At 47.2% G+C, this 26,132-nt stretch overlaps 1 protein-coding gene across 1 annotated transcript; it reads right to left on the reverse strand.

Moving 5' to 3' along the window:
* Positions 1-2,917: 2,917 nt before the first annotated feature.
* Arsh (arylsulfatase family member H) lies at positions 2,918-25,054 on the reverse strand. The gene is made up of 11 exons (XM_046443327.2): positions 25,025-25,054; positions 18,564-18,604; positions 14,890-15,039; positions 13,517-13,638; positions 11,721-11,846; positions 10,969-11,392; positions 9,313-9,449; positions 7,931-8,065; positions 6,268-6,430; positions 5,099-5,220; positions 2,918-4,238 (listed from the first exon to the last, which is right to left on the reverse strand). The coding sequence occupies exons 2-11, from the start codon at positions 18,584-18,586 to the stop codon at positions 3,871-3,873; spliced, it is 1,770 nt and encodes a 589-aa protein (XP_046299283.2). The 5' UTR covers positions 18,587-18,604; positions 25,025-25,054; the 3' UTR covers positions 2,918-3,870.
* Between the last annotated feature and the right edge of the window lie 1,078 nt (positions 25,055-26,132).

Raw genomic sequence — 26,132 nt, forward strand, 5'->3', positions numbered from 1 at the left:
CAAGCAAGCAAGCGGTCATGCAGACGGCTCAGCGGAGAGCCACAGGTTGCCCCGAGGCCAAGAAAACGCTTCCCACAGCTAAGCGGGTGCTTTAGCTTGGCACTAAGTGACTCTCGATGCTGAAAGAAGTGATCCACAAGTTTTCTCTTTAAAAAGCAAAAAAAAAAAAAAAAAACAAAATTAAACAGGAATCGAGTCCTTGAAACTGCTGCAGGAGATGGGAAGCTTCTCTTGCTGTCCTCCAGTTGTTGCTTGACCAACGTTCCACCAGGTGCCCAGTGGATTTGCACTTCAAATCTGGGATTCCAGGGCTTGGAATTTTTGCAAATGGTGAGTCCTGGGTGGTGTGCTTTCCGTGAAAAAGAAAAAGAAATTGGTCAGCGCCCTCTACTTCTGTAAGCAGAGAGGGCTGAGTATCCATCCCTCTGTGTGCAATGTTCTTTAAAATATTGGAAGAAATAGCATACAGCCCTGAAGAGGTAATGGCCCTCCATAGAAACTCACTTTGCTTTTTCTTTCTGCTCTGAACCATCATCATTTGCTGATTTTTTTAAAAAATAAGGTGTCTTTGACCCGCCTCCCGAAATGTATCCAAACAGAGGAACATTCTAGCAAATCTGCCTAGAAGGCAAGAGGAAGCCCAGCCCCAAAGTCTTGGAGGGAGGGTGATATTAGACCACCTCCCAAGCTGGGCTGCTGCATCCTGCAGCTCCCCAGCAGCCTGTCCAGTCCCCTGAGTGTCCCCTTCCTCCTGGCCACACTGCCAGCCCCATGCCACCAACCTGAGTGTGGCTGTCCCTTAGAATCAATGGCTCCTCCTGGACTCCCATCCACCAGAAATTGTGTTTGCTTTTTTATCGGGGTTTGTGGGTACCAGGGATCGACCTCAGGGGCACCCGACCCCTGAGCCCCAGCCCCAGCCCTATTCTGTGTTTTATTGAGAGACAGGGTCTCCCTGAGTTGCTTAGCGCCTTGCTAAATTGCTGAGGCTGGCCTCCAATTGACAGTCCTCCTGCCTCAGCCTCCCCAGCTGCTGGGATGACAGGCGTGCGCCCTCGCACCCGGCCCACTTGAACCATAGAGTCCTGGCGTCTTCCGAACATCCACCTTGATGGACAGCCATTAGCGCCACCTGTTTCTAGAACTTTCTCATCTTACCAAATTGAAATTGGGTCCCCATGAAACACCCGTTCCTGGTCCCCGTCCTCAGCCCCCCGCGCCTCCTTTCTCGATGAATCTGAGGACTCCCGGGATCTCGTGATGTGTTAATGTCCACTGTGTTCCTCTAACTTGTCCCCAAACTGGACATTTTTAATAAAAAAAAGTCATGCTAACCTCAGACTCTGGGAGTCTGAGATCCATATGGCGACCTCTGCACTTGGAAGAGATTATTGGACCATCTTGAAACACCCACTGTGGCCACTGTTGCTCTTTTAATATGTATTGTTTAATTTGATATTTTAATTGTAATTCAAGTTTTAATTTAATAGTTATTCTTTAATAATTGATGTTGATTATCATTATTAATAATCGTCTCAAGTATTATATTAATGAATATTAATATAATAAAATTATACATTAATAATTTATATATAGAATTATTTATATATGATAATTTGTAATTATTATATATAAATAATTTATATAATTTATATATGATAATATTATTTATATATAATTTAATATAATATATTATCATACCATATATTATTATATTATTATATATTATATATCATATTATTCCATATTATTGTATTATCATATATTATATTATATATTATTGTATATCATATATCATATTATTATATATTATTGTATTATTATATATCATATTATTCCATATTATTGTATTATTATATATTATATTATTATATATTATTGTATTATTATATATCATATTATTCCATATTATTGTATTATCATATATCATATTATATATTATTGTATATCATATATCGTATTATTATATATTATTGTATTATTATATATCATATTATTCCATATTATTGTATTATCATATATTATATTATATATTATTGTATTATTATATATCATATTATTCCATGTTATTGTACTATCATATATTATTATTATATATTATTGTATTATTTTATATCATGTTAGTATATGCTGAGAGCCACCGCCGAGTCTGTATGGCCCCTGGCATTTTGCCAACAGTATTGATTGACAGGTGAGGCATTACTATCCGCCTCTGCCGCAACTTTTGAGTTCTCGCACTATTTTGGAGTTCTCGTGGGGATTTCCGGGGATTCCCCGAGAGTTCCCATTGGTTGGGGAAGTGCAGGAGGAGGGATTTCCGGGAGAGATATTTCCGGCTGGGGGTTCCTGGACAAGCCTCCTGGCGCGTTGGGGAGGATTCCCCGGGAGCTGTGTGAAGTGTTTTCCTGCAGTTTAAAAATAAAGTTTGTTCCTGCTTCAGTGGCTTGTGATTTGTGCCCAGCCAGACTGCGGCAAGTATATATTATACTATATATTATCATATCATATGTTATATTACTCTTTATCAATATGAATTTACTATTAATAATATTGATGTTTAACATTAATATCATTATATTAATAGCATTGATATCATATATTATTCATAACATCAATATTTAACATTGATATTAATTCAATCAATTGCTGGCATTAACCTTGCTGATGATTTAATGTCATTTGTTCCTCTGACTTGATGATACCTGTCTTTTGTGGTCTGTGCTTAACGGTGCCTCGAGCTGCGGCTCTATTCTGCTTTATCTGTTTGGAATGACCCCCGGGGCGTGCCCGTGCCTTCCCTGAAAATCGAGCATGACCATTTCCCTGTTTTCCTTTGAAGATGGTCTCTCCTCTTCTGTCCCCCAAGAACCCCCCGGGGACAGCCCTGGATGCCACTTAACACCAACGACATCAGTCATGGTATTTATTGGTGATGATAATAATAATATTCGTCGAGTGCTTCTTTTGCAGCAGGTGACTCCCACAAAGTCACCTGTACAAGGCTCACGGCTAATCTTTGAGGTTAGGACGGAGTCCTCCCCGTTACACACGCGTGTGAGCACACACACACGCAATGAAGAAGGCAGAGAAAGTTGTGCCCCGTCGCAGGGTTGGCAGAGGGACAGGCATCTTGCCTCAGAACCAGGTCCTTGTCCATGAGGAAGACAAAGAAAGAAGAAGAAAGGAAAGAACAACGAGGTTTGCAAACCGACTTCAGCAGGATGCCCAGGCTCCATGGAGACCCCCCTGGGGACATGAAATGACTCTGATTTATTAGGTGCAAGGAGGGGTTACTCACTGGACCCCCTCCCAATAGTGGCACGGAATCCACGTTCCTGTCTGTAGGCTCCCAACACAACTTGAAGGGGCGCTAAAGGCTGGGCATTGGAACAAGGTGGTGGCCTCCATTTTGATCCAAAATGGTAGACCCACTCAGGCATGTGGTGTGGCTTGGATCTGGAATGTTCCCCTATGACTCCTGAGCTCCTCAGTGGGTGAATCCATTGATGGGTTCACACTTGAATGGACCATTGAAAAATGGTGGGAACTGAAGGAGCTAGGACCTATTGGGACAAAATAAGACAATGGAGGTGTGGCCATGGGGACTATATCCTGTCCCTGGCTCCTCTCTCTCTGGTACCAGGCTGCCCTGTCCTGAGCTGCTCTCCTCCCCCAGGCCCTGCCGCCATTTTGTTCTGCTCCCCTTGGGCCAGAACCAGGGAGTCGGCCCACCATGGACTGAACCTTCAAAACCATGAGTCCCCAATGAATCTTTCCCAGCTAAGTTGACTTTTCTCAGGTGTTTTGTCACAGTAATGGAAATCTGACTGACACAGCATGTCTGTGGTGGGTAACTAGTGACCCCACTGCTCACAGAGCGGTGGGCAGGATGTCACTTTCTTTGTCACAGCCACAGAAGGGGAAGATCCCGCAGCACGGCTGCAGCCACGGTTTCCAAATGGTGTGGAACACAGATAACTGTCGAGGGACAGGCGTCAGGGACCCACGGTGCTCCTTTATGGCGGCCTCGATCTTCTTGATGACGGAGTCGAACAAGGCTTCATTGTCGGAAGTAAGTGGTTGGGACTCAGAAGGGTCTCTGGAGATGTCGAAGAGGAGCGGTGGGTCATGGTGGGTCACGTCCCCAGAACAGGAACACATGGCGCTTCCGTAGCAGGCGCCGGATCCCTCGGGGTGGAAGTTGGGCGTCACATAATGGGCCTTCCACACAGTACCGCCTGAAAAAGACATCTCCAGTGTGACATGGCGTTTGTGATGGGTTACAGGTGGCTTCTGGGAAAATATATATCTCCATTTTCCAATCTTTTCTTGGTGCATTATAATTGTGAATAACCCTGGGATGCATTGATTCAGATTTGTACATGAACTCAACATAATTTGGTGAGTTTAATTTCCCAATACCGCCCCTCTTCCCTCTCCCTGTGCCATTTCCTGGACTCTACTGGTCTTTCTTCCATTTTTATGAGATTCTCTCTTTTTTCCTCTCTAACTTCCACATACATAAGAAAACATAAGACTTGCTGAGTCTGGATTATTTCACTCAGCAGGATGGTCTCCAGTTCCACCCATTTTCTTGCAAATTCCATAATGTCATTTTTTATGGCTGCGTAACACTCCATTGTCCACATTCTCTTGATCCATCCATTTGCTGAGGGACACCTCTGGGGGTCCTGTGTTTTGGCTACTATGAACCATGCTTCTCTAAACACGGGTTTGCACATACCCAGGATCAACCAAAATGCATGATTTTGGTTCACTTTGGATAAATCCCAAGGAGTGGAACAGCCCGGTCGTCTGGCAGCTCCGAGCCGGGGCCTTTGAGCAACCTCCACTCCTGGTGGCCACCATGATCATGGAGATGCCAACCCCAAATGGCACCTGGATCTGCTGGGGCGTGAGCCCCGTGGAGAATTATCTAAAGCCAACGCCGCTGTCAGAACTGAGATGGTCAGAAGTCCAGGGGCGGAGTCCACCCTTCTTCCCTCCCTCCATCTCCCCCTCCTCCTTCCTTCCCAGGTTAGAAAGGCAGAGACCATCCCTTCTCCCGCTTCCCCGCGCCCACGGTCTCCGTACTCACAATCCTTCTGGTGCCACCGGACGGTGTGCAGGTAGGTGCCGCAGTAGTGGAAGAGGAACTCGTGGTCTGAGTGGGCCACCCTGCCCTCCAGGAGGGGCATGAGGTTACGGCCATCAATCACCCTTAGGAGAGAAGGGCACGGGGGGAAGTGGGTGAGCCGGGCGCTGGGTACCAGCAGGAGCCGAGGAGGAGACTCTTGGGACTCAGGTCCCGGGTTGGAAGAGATGGATCACGGAAATGTCCTGCAGCCCAGGAAAAGCTCCGAGCTGACTCCAGCCCAGTTTCCATCATTTACTACGCGGACGATTCAATAAACGCACCTTTTATTCATCCAGAGACATATTGAGCAAGCGGAAGCTGCCTTTTAAATGTGGTTGGATGCTAAATATAATGCCCAAGTCCCTTTCATGACATGGGGTACTCGCTCCCTGTGACCCTACACATCCTAGATCTTCACGAGATGACCGATTACACTTAACGCAATGGCTTATCTGTACATTTATTTATTTATAGTTATCAGCATTTTCATAAATGATAGAAAATAGTTGAGAAGTTCTATTGTACAGGGAATAATGTCAAGAAAAAAAAAATTCTGTGCACGTTCAGTGCAGACGTAAATGATTCCCCAACGGATTGATGGTTGGTCCAATCTGCAGACGGGGAATCCACTGATAGTAAGGGACCTTGGTGGCCTGGGAGCTATGAAGGTTGTCAACGTGCATCAGGGTTGGATCCTAGTTCTGAGGGCGACCCAGCACGTGCACATAAGGATATAAGTCAGATGAAAGGATCAAGACAATGTGGGATCTGTAGAGTGGAATATTACACAGCCATAAAGAAGGATGGAAATATGGTATTTGCCCATCAATAGGGGAACTGGAGCACATCACGCTGAGTGAAATAAGCCACACTCAGCAAGTCAAAGGCTGGATGTTTTCTCTCATATGCAGAAGCTAGAGCAGCCTAAGGGGAAACTGTGTAAGTGGAGGGGGATTCTATAAAAATGGAAAGGGGTAAGATGGTCATTTATAGGAAAGCGGACACTAAGACATGTTCCAACATACTGCACCACATGCCCAGCAGGGAGGGAGCTGGGTCCCCACAGGAAGCAGTACCCCCCACATGCCTCCAAACACATCCCTCCCCGTGAGCAGGGTCCGTTTTCCTACCTGTCGTGGGGCAAGATCCCTCCCCCGACGTAAGACAGCGTTGGGAAAAGGTCCATCAGACTCGTGGGCTCCTCAATCACCTTCCCAGCCTGCAGCACGGTGGGCCAGCGGAAGATCCCAGGCACGCGGATGCCCCCTTCCCACCCGGCCATGCCGCTGCCACCTGCGACCAAAGATAGGGGAGGAAGATGGTTCTCTAGGGAACAGAAAGACCAGTCCAGCCGGGTGCACTGGTGCACGCCTGTCCTCCCAGCAGCTGGGGAGGCTGAGGCTGGAGGATCGCCAGTTGGAGGCCAGCCTCAGCAATTTAGCAAGGCCGAAAGCAACACATGTACAGGCTCAAGAACCACAACACTAATCAGAATAGGTGCAGATAGTTTTCCTGACTGTATACACACACACACACGTAGAGCCACATAATGGCATTTTGGTATTAATTCATCGTATACAGTTGGTGCATGTGTGTGTGTGTGTGTTTGTGCATTGCTTAAAAAACGGGGGGTGCATTCCTCCTGAGAAATGCATCGTAAGGCAATTTCATCTCTGTGTGAACACGGAGGGCTGTGCTCACACACACAGAGATGACTACGTGGATTAAATTAGATACACACCTATGTTTGGGGACCAGGGATTGATCCCAGGGGTGCTTAACCGCTGAGCCACATCCCCAGCCCTTTTTATTTTTTGATTTTGAGACACAGTCTCATGGAGTTGCTGAGGCTGGCCTCTAACCTGTGATCCTCCTGCCTCAGCCTCCTGAGCCGCTGGGATGACAGGGGTGCGTCACCGCGCCCAGCTAGACGATGTAAGGTGTGGAAACCCTGATACCCTAGTTTTTCCGACGTGGTGTTTTCCAAGGTAAGAAGAAAAGAGCCAACTTCGAATTCCTTTTTCAAATTGTCTTTGTGTTGGTGAAGTTTTGCGATGCCCCAGGAGCAGATGAGTTGTTGAATAAACTACCTCGGAGGGAGGTGGAAGGATCTGCTTCCCATAAAGGGCACCGGGCTACGTTTGGGGACACTTTCAGTTGTCATAGCTTGGAGTTATGCCAGAGCCCAGAGAGGCTGCTCCACCTCCTGCAGCGCACAGCTCAGCCCACCCCAGAGAACCCCCAGCCCCAGAGGCCCCCAGTGCAGAGGAGACTGCAGGACAGAGCCTCTGTCCATCATCTATCATCTGTCATCTACCAATTCTGTCTTATCTATCTGTCTATCTATCTATCTGTCGTCTACCTATTCTGTCTATCATCTATCTATCTATCATCTATCATCTATCCATCCTGTCTATCAGTCCATCTATCTCTCTGTCATCAACCCATCCTCTCTGTCCAGGGGGCTCTCACACCCTGGGTGGGGCTGCTCCTGGCTCCTGGTGTGTGGGGCCCAGAGAGGCTGCTCCACCTCCTGCAGCGCACAGCACAGCCCACCTCAGAGCGCCCCCAGCCCCAGAGGCCCACAGTGTGGACACTGGGAAGCCCTGCCGTTGGTGGCCTGTGAGGTCCCATAAATTTGCTGTCCCAAGGTTGTCACCACCCCTAACATTTTCACCTCCAGCCCTTGGAAGCCCCCTAGAGGCCGCAGCCTCATGATGGATGGGAAGGTGTCTCCAAGCAGCAGAGCCTGGGCAGTGTCCAGGGCAGAGCCGGTGTCCCCCCGGCTGTCACCTTGGTAGACGCCGTTCCAGCCGCCCAGCCGGGCCGCCCCGTCGAGTGCCTCCAGGCGGCCGCCGTTGTCGGAGGTGAAGTGCACCAGGGTGCGGTTGCTCAGTCGCTCCTGCTCCAGGGCCTCCAGGATCTTACCTGGGAGAGGTCACAAAGAGGGCCGTCACAGCAGGTCACGTGGCTGTGCCCGCCCTGTGCACCCCCTCAGACAGCAGGGGACCGGCCAGCGGCTGCACTGAGCGTCCTGCAGAATCCAGAAGTCACCGTCCTGGGACGGCCCTGCCCGTGCCACACAGCAGGACATGCACAGCCCTGCAGGTGGGAAGGCAGCCGCAGACATCTCCTGGACACAGTCCCCTAAACACTCAGGGTGTGCGCAGGACATGTGCAAAATATGTAGAGATGACACAGTGACAGGACAGGCACCTCGATATATACGGTCACCCAGGCCTACTAGAAATCGCTTTAGCCGGGCACAGCGGTGACACATGCCAGTCATCCCAGCAGCTTGGGAGGCTGAGGAAGGAGGATCATGAGATCCAAGCCAGCCTCAGCCAAAGGGAGGCCGTAAGCAGCTCAGGGAGACCCTGTCTCTAAATAAAATGCAAAATAGGGCTGGGGGCGGGGCTCAGGGGTCGCGTGTCCCCAGGATTAAAGTGGATTAAACCAAAAAGGCTCCTACACAGAGGCACAAGCCCCGCCCCCCGTGATGATTGATTGACATGTGTCTCCTGACCCTTCCAAACCCTCCTCTCAGAGGAGGAAGGAAAATTAAACTACGAAGTCAAGCATCCCTTCAAGATGCAGAACTTCCGTCCCACATAGATAGCGGGGGTCAGCGACCAGCACGTCACCATCCTCACCTGACGGGATGCATCCCTTTCCTCCCCAGCCCCAGCCTCCAATTTATCACCTCCGCCATCCATACCGTGCTCCTCGCCATGACTTGGAGACACGTGGCTTTGCTTTGGGCAAATGCCCATGCTGTCCCCCACGAACGTCTGAGCCTGCCCTGTGACACTAATAGCCAAGAATTTGCTTTCCTTCCACGTCCAATAGCTCAGAAGGGTGATTTTGTCCATTATGCAATTTTACTGATCTTGCAACAAATGGCTCAGGAATGAGTCTTTAGTTTTTAAAATGGAAACATCTCTATGGCTGACCTCCGATGACCTGTGATGACCTGCGACTGTGATCTTGGAATGTATCTCACGGGCATCGTTGAACTTTGGCCCAGGTTATAATTCAATGCATTGGATCAACGTATACAGGTGTCCATGATAGGACTGTCCCAGAAGCCGGACGTTACTGAAGACCACCCATCCCGAGTGGCTTTGCTGCAGCCCAGGGATCTGAGACTGAACGCCACGGGCCACGCTACTCACCCACCATCCAATCCATCTCTTCCACGTTATCCCCGTAGAGCCCGAATTTACTGTGCCCCACGAACTTCCCCTTGGTCACGAGGGGAGTGTGCACATGCAGAAAGGAGACGAAGAGGAGGAAAGGTTCTCGCTTGTACCTGAGGGGCGGAAAGTCGGGGTAATCAGCTGCAGGAGCGAGAGCCAGTCCCAACCTGGACGCGGGACCGTGGGTGGGGAGAGCTCGTGTTGGGGGTTGGAGAAGAGGTGGCTTCAAAAGCTTACGAGTGAGGAAGCACAGGAAGGTTCCGAGGTGAAATGGTTGAGTTATGAGAGGTGGAGCCTAATCAGTGGATTAATCCACTTGAGTTGATTCAATGTGGGCAAGTAGGGTGTGGCTGAAGGAGGTAGGTCACTAGGGGAGTCCTCTGGGGACTATGTCTTATCCCTGGATTCTCTCTGTCTCTGCTCCCTGGTGCCCTGTCCTGAGCTGCTCTCCTCCTCCAGGCCCTGCCGCCATTTTGTTCTGCTCCCCTTGGGCCAGAGCCATGGAGTCGGCCACCAGGGACTGAACTTTGGAAACCATGAACCCCAGATAAACTTCTCCTCCTCTGATTATTATGGTTTAGATATGAGGAGTCCCCAAAAACTCCTGTGAGAGACAACAAAAGAAAGTTTAGAAGTGAAATGATTGGGTTATAAATGTGTAACCTACTCAGTGGATTAATCCACTTGGATGGACTCACTGGGTGGTGACTGCAGCAGGTGGGGTGTGGCTGGAGGAGGGGGTCCCTGGGCTGTGCCTTTGGGGTCTCTGTCCTGTCCCTGGTGAGCAGAGCTCTCTCTGCTCCCTGGTGCCCTGTCCTGAGCTGCTCTCCTCCTCCAGGCCCTGCCGCCATCTTGTTCTGCCTCCCCTTGGGCCAGAGCCATGGATTTGGCCAGCCAGGGACTGAACCTTGGAAATCATGAGCCCCAGGTCAACTTTTCCTCCTCTACATTGTGTTTGTGAGGTCTTTGGGTCACTGTGACCAAAAAGGTGCTAAACCACCCGTCTTCTTTTATTCCCTGGTAACACAGGTCTCAATATTGAACGGGTTGTTGTTGAATATCTGAACTCTTCTGGCTGTCTCTGAACAGAATATGGTTTTTAGACACCAATACATCTAGAGCATCTGGGTGAATAAGTAGCAACCGAGGGTGAACAGCAGCACATTAATGAATATATGACACAACATTTATAGAAACGACTCTTTTTTCGTTCCTTCCTCTTCCTGCTTCATGATGCCTGGAACATACACTTAGCTCGTAAGGAACCTAGACATCTTAAAACTAGGTCTCCATCCGCTCAGGGTCCCTCCCCAGCAGCTGACAGACAGAGATGTCTTCCTCCATCTGTCTCTAAGGAAAAGCAAAATGAAGACCCACCACGAATTTCAATCTATCTGCACACCCGTCCCCACGGAGGGAATCTGCATTAAAACACTCTCACCCCACTTTTATGGACAAGAGCAGGGGAGGAAATTGCATGCAAAAATAGCAGGAAACTCAACTCTTTTTTTTTCTATCCAAGGAGAAATTCAAGAATATCTAAAACGTCACCCTGAAAAGATTTGTCGCATCGAGACACACACAGATGCAAAGGCAGTGAAGTTTTTAGAGCCCCCAGGACTGGACCCAGACCTGTCAATAAAGGCGAGAGCTTCCTTCAACATGAGCACGGAGACCCGCTCCTCCCTCATGGGCTGCTGGACGATCTCGTGGTTCCTCATCAGGATGCAGTTCCAGCGCCGGACGAACCCGTAACTGGAGTACCAGGAAACGAAAAAGAGGAGAGCCACAAGGGCAGACAGGACAATGACGCTCCACGGGACCGAGAACCAGCCGGCCAGGTTGGGCAGCAGGAGCAGGACGGGCACCAGGCTGAGGACCAAGGTGGAGATCCACAGCCGGATGCGCAGCCAGCGGTGCAGCTCCGGGGTCTTGGACGCCTGGCACTCGCTCAGGAGCCCGAAGGGCATCCCGTAGAAGTAGTCGAACCCGTGGTTGAGGGGGTGGTGGCAGTGGTCATCCCGAGAGGCGCAGCTCAAACCCTGATGCCACTTCCCTGGAAGGAGAAGAAAAGTCCACCCATCACAGCATCCACCGTGACCACCCTGGGGGATGTTAATCGTCGCTTTTGGACTCTAATCATGGTGGACACCTCTTGGTCTCCCTGGTGACCTTCTGAGGATGCCATCACCCCTTCGTCTGTCTCATTGCAAAGTGGCCAAAATTCTACAGGAGGAATTTCTCCCCAAGAGCCGCTCATCAAGGGAACCCATCATGAGCGCAGGGTTCCCGTGATGCAATCCTTCAATTGTGTCACTTGCACTACTTTGCGGGTCCCATCCGTCTTCTATTTTTTATTATTCATTCATTTTACGGGGACCTACCTATGAGTCCCGTGCGGTATCCCCGATGCTGCAGCAACTTGGCCAAGGTCGTCTCGTTGGTGGGCAGCCCGCCAGACCCACCAAGCCAGGTGAGGCCACGGTTCAGACTATTGGACGAAACCATTCCTAAATTCATAAAAATTAACAGATGAGCATCACGGTCAATCTTTCTGTTATCATCTTTGCTAAATACCAGGGTTCACCCTGACACGTTCCAAATTCTCCCATCCTGCACCCCAACAATGTCCTTTGGTCCCATGTTTTCCTCTACTTTTTATAGCTGCAGAAGCAACCCTATGTGTCTCCGTGTGACTGGGTCCGGAGAGCCCCATGGGTGCCAAAACCCACCAATGCTGTTGCTTGTAAAAGAAGACTCAGCTTTTGCAGGGGCCTGGAGGAGGAGAGCAGCTCAGGACAGGGCTGACCTTGAACTTGATTTCTGGACTTCAACTTGCCCAGAGAGGGAAACTGCTCATCTACATCTCTTCTCCTAAAGTAAATTTGTGCCTTCAACTTCAGAACTAGGGAGCAACAGACCTGGGGACCTCAGTAATTTCAGCATGTGGAATGGACATCCCAACATGAAACTGCTTCAACCCATGTCAACCAAGCCCAGCATAATCCAGCGCCATGTTTGGATAACTACCTGCATGAAATATTCTGACTCTCATCTCTGAAGCCACAACCTTGGGACACAGCTTCAAGAGGACAGTGTCCCAATTTACCATAGGATGTCCCTCCTACCAGGCTCTGAGTTATGGTTCGGATTGAGGTGTCCCTCAAAAGCTTTTGTGGGAGATGGTGCAAGAAAGTTCAGAGATGAAATCATTTGATTATGAAGGCCATAACGTACTCAGTGGATTAATCCACTTGAATGGACTCACTGGGTGGTGACTGCAGCAGTTGGGATGTGGCTGGAGGAGGTGGTCCCTGGGCTGGGCCTTTGGGGTCTCTGTCCTGTCCCTGGTGGGCAGAGCTCTCTCTGCCTCCTGGTGCCCTGTCCTGAGCTGCTCTCCTCCTCCAGGCCCTGCCGCCATTTTGTTTTGCCTCCCCTTGGGCCAGAGCCGTGGAATCAGCCAACCATGGACTGACTCATGAGCCAAAAATAAACTTTAATTCCCCTATTTTTTTTTTCTTGTCACATCCTTTGGTCACAGTGAAACACTCAGTCATCTCAGGAGGAGCCCTTCTCATTTCTGTCCCTGCCCCACTCAATCCTCCTTAGAGTCCCACTAGATTCTTCTCTAGAAACCACCAGGTTCCCATCCCTCAAAGCTCAAATCCAAACTTGTGATGTGATTGATGGTCTACCTGACTCCGCACATGGCTGCCTTGTGACAAGGACTGAAGAGGAAGGGAAAGAGAATGCAGAGGCACTTCAGGGATAATTCTGGGACAGCATCTCTCCAGAGGTACTTAAAGATGGAACTATTGGGCAGATGTGGTGGTGTGCACCTGTAATTCCAGTAACCCTGGAGGCTGAGGCAGGAGGATTGCAAATTGGAGGCCAGCCTCAGCAATTTACCAAGGCCCAAATCATCTTAGTGAGACCCTGTCTCTAAATAAAAATTGAAAAGGGCTGGGGAAGTGGCTCAGTGGTAGAGTCCTTGCCTAACATGTGGGAGGTTCTGGGTATAATCTCCAATCCTATAAAAGAAAATTTAAATAATAATTAGAAGAAAAGAAGGAAGAAAGAGAGAAGGAGGAGGAGGGAGGGAAGAAATAAGGAAGGATGGAAGGAAAGAAGAAAAGAAATTTCCATGAGTCAAAATTCTCTTACATTTTTCCTCTCCTACCTGATCGGATGGGGTACCGGCCAGTGAGGAAAGCCGCCCGGCTCGGGGTACAGACGGAGGCTGCTGCCAGGTGTTGGGTGAGCCTCACGCCCTCGTTTGCCAGACGGTCGATGTGAGGGGTGCTGCAGGAAAGATTTAGAGAATTTAGCAGGTGGGATTCCAATCCCTCCCAAAAAAGGATTGAGATTCAAAGTTGTTCTCTTTTGGGTTGAGGTGACTGTTTCTGGCCACTTTAAAATACACCCTTCTATCTATCTGATACCTTGATCTATCTTCTTCGTTAGATGCTTTGGTAGTTACAAGCAGACAGAGCACAGAGTAGAGTTCACTCTTTATCTGCAGTTTGGGGTTGTGAGGTTTCTCTTACCCATGGTCCATCCTGGTCCAAAAATATGAGGTGGACAATTCTAGAAATAAACAGTTACTTTTAAATTGCACACTGTTCTGAAAACCACCATGTATTCTTGAGCCATCCTGCCAGGGACATGTATTATCCCTTTGTTCAGTGTATCCACCCTGTATATGCTACCCTCCTGCTACAGTAGGGGAAAAAATTAGCATATATAGGATTCAGTACTCTCCAAAGTTTGAGAAATTGACTTAGGATCTTGGAATGGATCCTTGAAAATAAGGGGGGGGGTCTACCAACTCTGTAGGCAAAACTATTAGTGGATAACAATACCGTTCCCTGGGTATAACTTATTTTGAGTCTGCGTTTAGGTGCATTTCAATAGAAAAGTGAGTTCATTTGTTGGTATTACTATCCTAAAATTAACGAGGAACTTAGATGAAGCAAAATTTTAATGGGTTTCTTGTAGAAAAAAACCAGCCTCTTTAATAGCTAAATTGAGACAGTATGGAATTTATTTCCCATTCTGTTGAATGTTTTCAAGTCTCCAAAATCAATACAAAATTTTGTGTAAATCTGTAATGATTACAGATTTTTAAAAAAAGGAGAGAGAGAAAAATTTTAAGTTTGAAAAAGCAGCTAGAAGCCTATCCAGTCACAATCTCATATGAACTTGAGCACGTTACTTTCACAATCCCACAGACACATCTGAGGTTTTTCTGGGCATTTCCTGTGAGTAGAGACGAAATGTAGGAAGCTCCGACATCGTCTCTGAAATGGACAAAGCTTGAGGACATGAGGCTCAGTTAAACTATCCAGGTGCAAAACGACACATCGTGCATGTTGTAGTCTCCACTGTATGCTGCATGAATATCCATTTTGCATCCAGCGTCCTGGGCCACCTCTGCTATCCCCCCACCCCTGATATACTGATGTTGGACTCTGGCATTCCCATGATGGCAGAGACGTGGGTTGGGTCACGGGCTCCAACACAGCAAGCGGACATCCCACAAGGCATCTTTACCTCACGGTGTTATTACCGTAGCAGCCCAGGTCACCCAAACCAAGGTCATCCGCCATCAGCAGGACGATATTGGGCCTGGAGTTCCATGTCACAAATGTCCCATTCAGGCCACCAAGCAGACAGCATAGGGGCATCCACAGCCAGTGCTTCCTGAAAACATTTTTTTTTGGTGGGGGGGGGAGAAAAAATAAAAAGGAAGAAAAATTAATGTGTGCATTTTAGATAATTATAGGATACACCTGGGTAACTTATTGTAAAGTCAGTATTTTTTTAAGTAGTCATGTTCTGTGTTAATATCGTACCACATGTGAGCAATTTAAGTGAGGTCTTGCCGCGCACGGTGACACACACCTGTAATCCCAGCAGCTCCAGAGGCTAAAGCAGGAGGATCACAAGTTGGAGGCCAGCCTCAGCCAAAGCGAGGCCTTAAGCAACTGAGTGAGACCCTGTCTCTAAATAAAATGCAAAATAGGGCTGGGGATGGGGCTCAGGGGTCGAGGGTCCCTGAGTTCAGTCCCTAGTACCCCTCCGCACAAAAGTGTGTGTGTGTGTGTGTGTGTGTGTGTGTGAGAGAGAGAGAGAGAGAGAGAGAGGAAGAAGGAAGGAAGAAAGAAAAATTAGTTTTGCATATTCTTAAAATTGCATATGCAAAGGATTGTATGGTCTATTCATTTCTTGGGTTCTTAATTTTGTTGGTTTTTTTGTCCTTTGGCTGTAATAAATTGTCATTGACAACACAACTCTAGGCTGAGTCCTGAATGTCCCACAGAGGAGAGCCAGACCTGGAGGTGTTTGGCAGGACAGCCAGAAACAAGATCTCACAAAATATGATACCTGCAGAGGGTAAGCTCACAGGTAAAGAAAACAAAGTAGGAAGGGAAATATTTCCATGAGCAGGTGGAGATGTGACGATAGGTAGGTACAGGACAGAGATGGACGGATGATGGAGATACATAGATGATCAATACACAGATGGTAGAGATGATAGGTGGATGGACGGATGGATAGATAGATGGACAGATAGAGCAAATGCATGGAAGGATGGATACATACCTAGATAAGAGAGATGATGGATGGACAGCTGACGGATGGTGGATGGATATGTAGATATGATAGATGGAGAGAGAATTAGCTGCTAAATATGTAGATATGCACATAGAGGCATAGATAGGCGTGATAGGTGATAGATTCATGATAGATGGTAGACAGATGGTGGATACTTAGTACAAGGATAAATGGATGGATGATAGAGATAGATGCATAGATACATCTATGGATCATAGATACAGAGATGCATAGATAGATAAATAGAGGATAGCAATAGAGTTAGATGCATAGATAATAGAGATAGATAGATAATGGATGGAGAGATGGATGGATGGATAGATTGATGGATGGGTGGATGGATGGATAGATAGGTAGGTAGAGTTCATGGATGGATGGATATATGGGTGAATGGATACATAGATAAGATGGATGGAAGATGGGTGGATAGATAGATGGAGTTCATGGATGGGTGGAGAAATCAATGTATGGATGGATGGATGGATGGACAGATAAGATAGATGGATATATAGATAAACAGATGGATACACGGAAGATAGATACATAGATAGATGCATAATAGAGATGATAGATAGATAGATAGATAGATAGATAGATAATAGAGGTAACGTTTATGGATGGATGGAGAGATGGATGAATGGATGGGGGTGGATAGATAGACAAGATGGATGGAAGATGGATGAATGAATAGATGAATGGATGGATAGATAGACTGACTTCATGGATAGATGGAGAGATGGATGAATGGGTAGATGGATAGATAAGATGGATGGAAGATGGATGGATGGATAGATAGAGTTCATGGATGGATGGAGAGATCAATGTATGGATGTATGTATGAATGTATATATGGATGGACAGATAAGATGGATGGATAAACAGATAAATAGATGGATACATGGAAGATGATAGATACATAGGTAGATGCATAATAGGGATGGATAGACATAGATAGAGTTCATGGATTGATGAGAGATGGATGGGTGGGTGGATGGATAGATAGATAAGATAGATGGAAGATGGATGGATAAATAGATGGATACATGGATGAAAGATACATAGGTACATAGATAGATACATAATAGAGCTAGAGAGATGATAGATAGATAGATAGATAGATAGATAGATAGATAGATAGATAGAGATAGATAATAGAGAGAATTTATGGATGGATGGAGAGATGAATGGATGTATGGGTGGATGGATAGATGGATAGATAAAATGGATGGAAGATAGATGGAGAGATAGGGTTCATGGATGGATGGAGAGATGGATGCATGGGTAGATGGATAGATACATAAGATGGATGGAAGATGGATGGATGGATAGATATAGTTCATGGATGGATGGAGAGATCTATGTATGTACGTATGGATGGATGGATAAATAGATAAAATGGATGGATAAACAGATAAATAGATGGATACATGGATGATAGATATATAGATACATAGATAGATACATAATAGAGATGGATAGATTTGGATAGATAGATAATAGACATAGAGTTTATGGATGGATGAAAGAGATGGATAGATAGACTGACTTCATGGATGGATGGATGAGTAGATGGATAGATACATAAGATGGACAGAAGATGGATGGATGGATAGATAGAGTTCATGGATGGATGGAGAGATCCATGTATGGATGGATGGATAGACAGATAAGATGGATGGGTAAATAGATAAATAGATGGATACATGGACAATAGATACATAGAAATAGATGCATAATAGAGATGGATAGATGATAGATAGATAGATAGATAGATAATAGAGGTAAAGTTTATGGATAGATGGAGAGATGGATGGGTGAGTGGATAGATAGACAAGATGGATGGAAGATGGATGAATGAATAGATGAATGGATGGATAGATAGACTGACTTCATGGATAGATGGAGAGATGGATGAATTGGTAGATGGATAGATAAGATGGGTGGAAGATGGATGGATAGAGATAGAGTTCATGGATGGATGGAGAGATCAATGTATGGATGGATGTATGAATGTATATATGGATGGATGGATAGATAGATAAGATGGATGGTTATATAGGTAAATAGATGGATACATGGAAGATAGATACATAGATAGATGCATAATAGGGATGGATAGATATAGACAGAGTTCATGGATGGATGACAGATGGATGGATGGGTGGGTGGATGGATAGATAAGATGGATGGATATATAGATGGATACATGGACGATAGATACGTAGATAGATGCATAATAGAGATAGATAGATATAGATAAATAGATATAGAATCAATAGGTGGACAGATGGATGGTAGCTGCATGGATGGATGGATACATAGATAATAGAGGTAGAACAGACAGACAGACTACTGCAGAAACCTTAATGCCCCAGTCCACAAGGACACGTCAATCATGAACCGCGTGACTTTAAATAGAGTCGCAATTCCAGGAGGCCCAGCTTGAGGAGCGCAGGAGGACAGTGGCCGGGCACAACCCCATGGGGAGATTCTGAGCACCCATCTCCGAGGCCAAGAGCAGGAAGACTCGGGCAGGACGGAGCCTCCCTGGGGAGGAAGGCTTCCCTGTGGACCCAGGAAATGACCCCTGTGCGAGGTGGGCGACTCACCAGCCGCAGAGTGGCCGTCCCATGGCTCCTGATTCTGTGACCTACGGAAGAGAAGACGTTGAGAGCGTCCAGAGAGCAAAGCCTTCCTCGGCCCCTGGGAGGCAATGGTCCAGCAAGCCCTGGATTGCTATCCATAATGACAAACATGTGACCTCAGGCTAAATGGAGCTCGCGGGGGTCTATGGAGAGCGAGGTAGTTCCAAAGGCCGACTTCCAAAACACTTTGCAGACTGACCTCCCCAACCCTTCTGGGTTGGAGTCATACAATAATTTGCCCCTGACCTCACTTTTCCGTGGTGCTCGGCTAAGTGACATTCTCTTCCTCCACAGGGGATCAACATGTCCTGCTCAACATGCAAATTCTGTAGCCAGGGGGGGCTTGCGTTTGCAGCTTCTTGGAGGCCGAGTTGATTGTGCATGGGAAGAGAGGTTTCCCCAAACTAGACGTGACCCCATGTTCAGAATCCAAAGACTGGCGTCATCTGGGATCTGATTTCCAGGGCGCTCCGGTGACTCCAAGTTGGTGAGCTGGCGGAGGCTAAGAAGACCCCGCAGGACAGACAGCAGGTGACGCACCTCAGTAGCAGCACCACCCTGTGGTTTATGGGGCTTTCTAATCCCCGAGGCTCCTCCATACATTTATTCCTATTTTGTCCCAATGATATGTTGGCTTCCAAGGGCAAAGGATCAATGGGCAATTTTCGGAAAGAAGAAACCAACGATGCTGGAGATTTGAAGACCTCACCGTCTCTTGAATAAGGCTGCTATCGCACAGGAGGGTTTCAAAACGGGGACCTCGTTTGAGGAGGACCCCATTCATCCCAGGCTGAATATTATGGGTCTTTTTGTATTAGACCTGACCTCATTGAAACCACTACTTAAAAAAAAAAAAAAATCACACTGTGACCAGGCTCAGAGGTGCATCCACTGTGATCCCAGTGGCATGGGAGGCTGAGGCAGGAGGATCAAATTTGGAGGCCAGCCTCAGCCACTGAGTGAGGCCCTAAGCAACTCAGCAAGACCCTGTCTTTAAATAAAATATAAAAAGGGCTGGGGATGTGGCTCAGTGGTCAAGCACCCCCTGGGTTCCATCCCTGATACCACAAAGAAGAAAAAAGAAAACACTAATTTTCTATGTCTCTATTTCATTGTGCAACAGATTAGAAAAATTCAGGTAAATCCACAGCAAATAAATCTAGAGTTTCCCAAGACGTTAGGGGACAGAGACAGAAACACTCGTGAACACACAGGAGGTTTTTTAGAATTTGCTAATGCAACTTGAGCATGCATTATCCCAAATGCCTGGGATCAGAAAAAAAAAATCTATTTGTTTTTTAAATAGTGCAATACATGCATGTATCACCTGGGATGTCTGCAGAGCATGACCCGAGGCTGAGCATAAAAATGCCTTTACATTTCCCCATCCCAGAGAGCCTGGAGGTATTTGATACGATATTTCTTAGGGTGTCTGCATTTTGACCGAGACTCATTACAGGAAGTCGGGTGTGGAACTTTCCGCTTCTGCTGTTAATGTTGGGTCTCAAAAGGTGTCGGCTTTGGGATCAGGTGGGGTTCCAGATTGTTGGATTGGCAACGCTCGACTTGCAGCCACTTTCTCCCTAACTTTGGAAATATTTCTCCAACCCATGATCGGGAAGAACCACTGTGGACGTCCCTAGCCACCAGCACAAAGCTCTCCGTGACTGGCAAGAAACCAGAGCTATTTTTTCATATTTTTTTTGCATGTTTTTTCTAGTTTTACGTAACCGTGGGATGCATTGTGACCCGGCCACGGTGGGGAAAGGGGTCAAGGTGCCATTTGTGGAGAGCGCCGTGGAGCAGAAGAGAATGGACCCTTTCCATCCCAGAAGGACCCCCTGGGAGTGTAACTGGGGAGAAGGTCGCTAAGACAAGGGCGTTTCAAGGACACCACTCAGTAGAACAAACCTAGGGCAGACCACCGTGATGGGGACGAGAGAGGAAGGGTGGGAATCCATGGGACCAAATCCAGGTTCCATTTGGACGCGGGTGAGCATGGAGAGGACAGGTGATCATTCCCAAAGACCAAGGAAGAGATTGGCAGGCGCAAGGACCTGGTTGTGACCTCCAAACGAAGGAAGACGGGTGGATCCCACATGATGGAGCGTGTCACCAACTCTGGATGACAGGAGAAGAGGCCACCCCCCCCCAGGACATGGGGAATCCAGGGGATGGAGAAGAGTGTCCCGTGATGGCGTCAGGGGACATTTGGGCATGTCCGCCAGCAAGGGACAGGGGAAGGTGTTCTTGCACAAGCAAAAGGGCTCAACGAGGGCTGGCCCAGAAGTGGACGTCCCCAGCGAGGTCGAAGTCCCTCTGACAAATAAAGGAACGAGTGGCCGGAATGATGGGCTTAGTGACCTCTTCCACTGTGGCTGGGAGACACCCTGGGCCCCGGGACGTCAGGGAGTGACCGCTTTTGGAGCTGGATCTTTAAAAATATAATTGAGGTCCACTGAGGTCACCAGGGTGGCCCTGACGCAACAGGACCGGGGCACTTATAAAAAGAGGAGATGAGGACACAGACGCACACAGAGGGACGCCCCGGGAGGACACAGGGAGAAGACGGCGGCTGCCAGCCCAGGGGAGAGGCCTCGGGAGGAGCCCGCCCTGCCCAGCCTGGACCTCGCACCTCCAGCCTCCAGGACTGGGAAGGAATAAATATCTGTTGCTTCCAGAAACCAGTTTAGGGTAATCCATTGCAGCACCCGTAGAAAGTGAATATGAATAATTGGAAATCCTCTTGCATGCCGAGAACAATCATCAGCCAGAGTCACATTGAGAGAAAAAACCAACCAACAACAACAACAAAAAAAACCCCTAATGCTACATTTTTATACATAAATTAGAAAGGAGACCAAAAAGATACCAGTGATCAACGAGTCCCTAAACATAGACATAACCCCAGCAAGCACAGAAAATGAAATTTAAGGGTGATGAGATAGTGTGCCTTCCTATGCAAAGAGCAATCATTTTTAAATTTGGAAGTTGCATAAGTTGCCGCTAAATACTGTAATGCAAAAGAGACAGTCACCAAAAAAAAGCAGGTGTGTGTCGGGGATTGCGGGAGCCAGGATCAAAGATGTGGCAGGTAAGGCTGTTTTTTAGACACAGCCGAATTGAACCATCTGCTCTCCAAAGACAAGTGGGGAAAGATACTATAGGACATGAGTCTCTTGGTGTCTCTAGCATTAAAGCAGGAGAGAGCTGGATCCATTGAAAGAGGGGACACCCTTCCAAGTTCTGTGCATGAAATTTACATTTTAAAGCAAGCTTTCCTTAAAAAGCATGGGGGGGAGGGGGTCCCCGGTATTTCTAGCGCACAGCTGTCAAAATGTCCCTTTTGCATGAACATTTTCAAAGCATGGTGCAAATTTGCAAGCAGAGGTACCCACAGCCGTTTGGAAAAGGATCTAGATGGTAAAGACGGGAGCTACCCCTTTACCTAGAACGGTCATTTAAAGTTTAACTTAAGGGTTTGGGGTGCAGCTCAGAGGTAGAGCCCTCACCCCCAGCAACACCAAATATATGCATATAATCGAACTTTGAAAAGAAGGTTCCGATTGCATATTAATTCTCTGCTTGGTTTTTGCAAGTCTTTTATTTTATTTTATTTTTTTAAATGCAAAAGCTGCCCCTTCCTTTCCAAAGTCAGGAATCAGTCTTGAAAACGTTCCCTGTGAAATGAGAGGGGGGTGCACATCCCAGTCTCCCAGGTGTCTTTGATGGCAAAGCCCTGTCATTCTGTAAGGCTCTGTCCCCAATCCCAGGTCAACCCTAAACTGACAATTACTTTTTACGAGGTCTTTCATCTTGAGAGAAAAAAAAAAAAAACACCCCGGGGCAGGATGTGACCTCCCGATCATCTGTGACCTCTCCGAGAGGAGCGGCTGCAATTACACCCCCCGCCCTCGGCTGCTCCTGTGAATTCCTGTGTCCTCAGATGAAATCTGACTTCCCCTATTTTGCCACATATATACAAAAAAAGGTGCAATCCTATTCTAAAACATAATAATCAATAACACGGCTGATTTCCAGCAAGTATCTCTGTCCAGAGAGAGTCACTTTTGCACCGTGGGCATCTGGGGCTGGAGACTGCTGGGCAGTGCTGTGTACTGCAGGGTGTGGAGCAGCCTCTCTGGGCTCGCACACACCGGATTCCCCATTCCACCCGTATAGCATATAGTATATGTCCCCAGTCATTGCCAAACAACCCCCTGGGGTCCCAGCCATCTCCTCCCTGTGTTGAGAACCCTCTGAAGTAGACATAGCAAAGGAAGGACGATTCCCTTCTTGGCTGATACCGAACGCTGTGCATTACGGATAGTTCCAAATCCTGACTCTCTCCTACGACCCCGCTGTAGACTCAGCATGCAGGTTCTGTGATGGCACGGTGACCGCCCCATGACCAGACCCCCCAGGGGATGCCTGAAACCATCAATCACTTCAAACCCCACACACACTATGCTGTCTTCTCTGTGCACAAAGATATGATAAAAAAAAAAGTAATATTAACATAGGTCACATACGACAATAGCCTGCAATATGAGTGTCCTTGATTGAAACCACAGAAAGTGGATCTATGGATGAAGGGGGACTTCAGCTTTTTAAAACGTTGAAGGGTTTTAAGCTGGATGCAGTGGTGCACGCCATTAATCTTAGTGACTCAGGAGGCTGAGGTAGGAGGATTGCAAGTTGGAGGCCAGCCTCAAGGACTTAGTCAGATCCTAAGCAATTTGGTGATTCCCTGTCTCAAAATAAATAATAATAATAATAATAATAAAGGCTTTTCCAATATTTCCTTGCCAAAGTTTGAGGTGCCTGCAAACCGCAAATATTAATGTGTCTCAACTTTAAACACATCAACAGCACACACTTGCACAACTTAGATCACAGTATGTTGTTAGAATGTTTCTAATATATTCCTTCTGCCTTTTGCGAATAGGTACACTCATACATTGCTGGTGGGACTGCAAATTGGTGCAGCCAATATGGAAAGCAATATGCAGATTCCGTGGAAATCTGGAAACGGAACCACCATTTGATCCAGCCATCCCTCCCCTCAGACTATACCCAAAGAACTTAAAAACAGCAGACTACAGGGACACAGCCACATCAATGTTTATAGCAGCACAATTCACAATAGCTGAACTGTGGAGCCAACCTAGATGCCCTTCAATGGATGAATGGATAAAAAAAAATGTGGCATATATACACAATGGAATATTACTCAGCATTTAAAAAGAACAAAATCATGGCATTTTCAGGTAAATGGATGGTGTTGGAGAAGATAATGCTAAGTGAAGCTGGCCAATCCCCCCCAAAAACAAATGCTGAATGTTTTCTCTGATATAAGGAGGCTGATACATAGTGGGGTAGGGAGGGGGAGCGTGGGAGGATTAGATGAACCCTAGATAGGGCAGAGGGATGGAGGGGAAGGGAGGGGGCAGGGGAACGGCAAGGATGGTGGAATGTGGTGGTCGTCATTATCCAAAGAACAGGTATGAAGACTTGATTTGGGTGTCAACCTACTTTATATACAACCAGAGATATCAATAATTGTGCTGCATATGTGTAATAAAAATTATAATGCATTCTGCTGTCATTTATCTTTAAAAAATCAATTTAAAAAAATTTAAAAAAATATGTGTGTGCAGAATCCATTTATTCAGAGCAGAGACATCACGCAAGATGACCTGGATTGCACGAGAATGAGCTGCAAAACCCCCGTCACAGGTTATAAAGCTATCGTCTGCCAACCAATATGGAGGGCAAGACTCTGGGTTTACGAAGCCTTTGTCATTCCGCCACCCAACAATGCACCCCGTCCCCATGGCCTCTGATGTACATGCACGGTTCTCTTGCTGAGCTTCGAATAAATGCTCTTAAACCAGATGCCACCGATTGCTACGAAACACACTTCAGCTAGAGCTGGGGACTGTCTCCAAGTCCTGCATTGATCACCCTCCAAGATGCGCCATCTTGGATTCCCATGTTCACAAGACAATGGTCCCAGAAAGACTAGCCTAGCTAAGGTAAGATACTGCTGCCATATTGGTTCCAGAGGGATTGTAAGTGAAATGTCAAGATTGACCACCTACTCAAAACCCACCATCCCCAACAAGGTGCCCAATAGCGGGGGAATGGGAAATCCAAGTCTTCCACGGCCAGCATCCCATGGATTGAGCAACCCCAAGGAATGGATTAGGGACCCAGGCAATGACATTCACGGACCTTAGAAGGGAAATAAGTCAAAAACAAGAGCTTCCACTGCAAGACCCCCTGCGTAGAAAGTTCTAGAAAATGCACAAAGAACTAGAGGTTGGTAAAACCAACCCTCTCTACTTTCCACCTCACAGGTGGTTCAAAAATGCAAACATGCCCAGCTACACAATTGCAGAGAGATCCGTGCTTTTACTTACTTGCAGCCGGTCGATCCCTGGGCTCCTACATTTGTGGACACTGGTCTTTGAGTGCCGAGCTCCTACCACGGGGCTGCGTGGCTGGAGTCTTTACTATAATTAAGTATTTACCAGGTTCCCAGGCTGGGCACTGCCACGGCACATCAATTATAATTGTAGGTTGAAACACAGCCTCCCACGACACCTGTCATTTAGGAAAGGATTCATTCAACCAGCATTCAACATACGTGCACAGTGAACGGGGTCACGAAATCAAATATGGCTCCAAGATTACTTAAAAGAATTCTGATTTTTTTTTTTTTTTTGGTTCCAGGGATTGAACCCAGGGATGCTTAACCACGAAGCCACACCCCCAGCCATTTTTTTTTTTATTTTTTATGTAGAGACAGTGTCTCACTAAGTTGCCGAGGCTGGCCTCCACCTTGCCATCCTCCTGCCTCAGCCTCCAGAATTGCTGGGATTACAGGCATGCACCACTTTACCAGGCTGAGGTGATTTTTGTAAAACAACTAAGAGCTACATTTAAAAAAAAAAAAACTATAGTTAAGGGGCTGGGGTTGTGGCTCAAAGGTAGAGCGCTTGCCTGACATGGCCTCCAATTTGCCATCCTCCTGCCTCAGCCTCCTGAGTCACTGGGATCTCAGGGGCTCTCAAAAAATTTTTAGAACTTACTCGGGAGCTCAGAGGAATTCAACCAGTTTTCTTGCTTCTTACACTAAGGAATTCTGGTGCCAAGTACAGATGTGAGCGTCCTAATTGAGTCTATGAGCTGTCTGCAGCCTCGTGCAATGATACACACCTCTCTTCCCAGCTGCTGGGGAGGCTGAGGCAGGAGGGTGGCAGGTTCAAGCCCAGCCTGAGCAATTTCAGAGGGATGTAGCTCAGTGGAGGAGAAAGGAGCGTGCTCATTGGTCGCTTAACTCATTCACTCATTCATTCAACAAACACCAATGAAGCCCATGCCGGGTGGGTCCCCCAGTTCCCAGGTGCGGTCCACTCTTCTGTTCCCTCTCGAAAGCTGGCCTCCAGACTTGTCCCCAATTCCTGAAGGAATTGTCCAAGCAGGACAAGGAGAAGAACACCCACCGTACGAGCAGATCCGGGACTT

Source organism: Marmota monax, unplaced genomic scaffold (assembly GCF_021218885.2).
Source record: "Marmota monax isolate L192 unplaced genomic scaffold, Marmota_monax_Labrador192_F-V1.1 WCK01_AAM20220418_F8-fsc00168, whole genome shotgun sequence".
NCBI lineage: Eukaryota > Metazoa > Chordata > Mammalia > Rodentia > Sciuridae > Marmota > Marmota monax.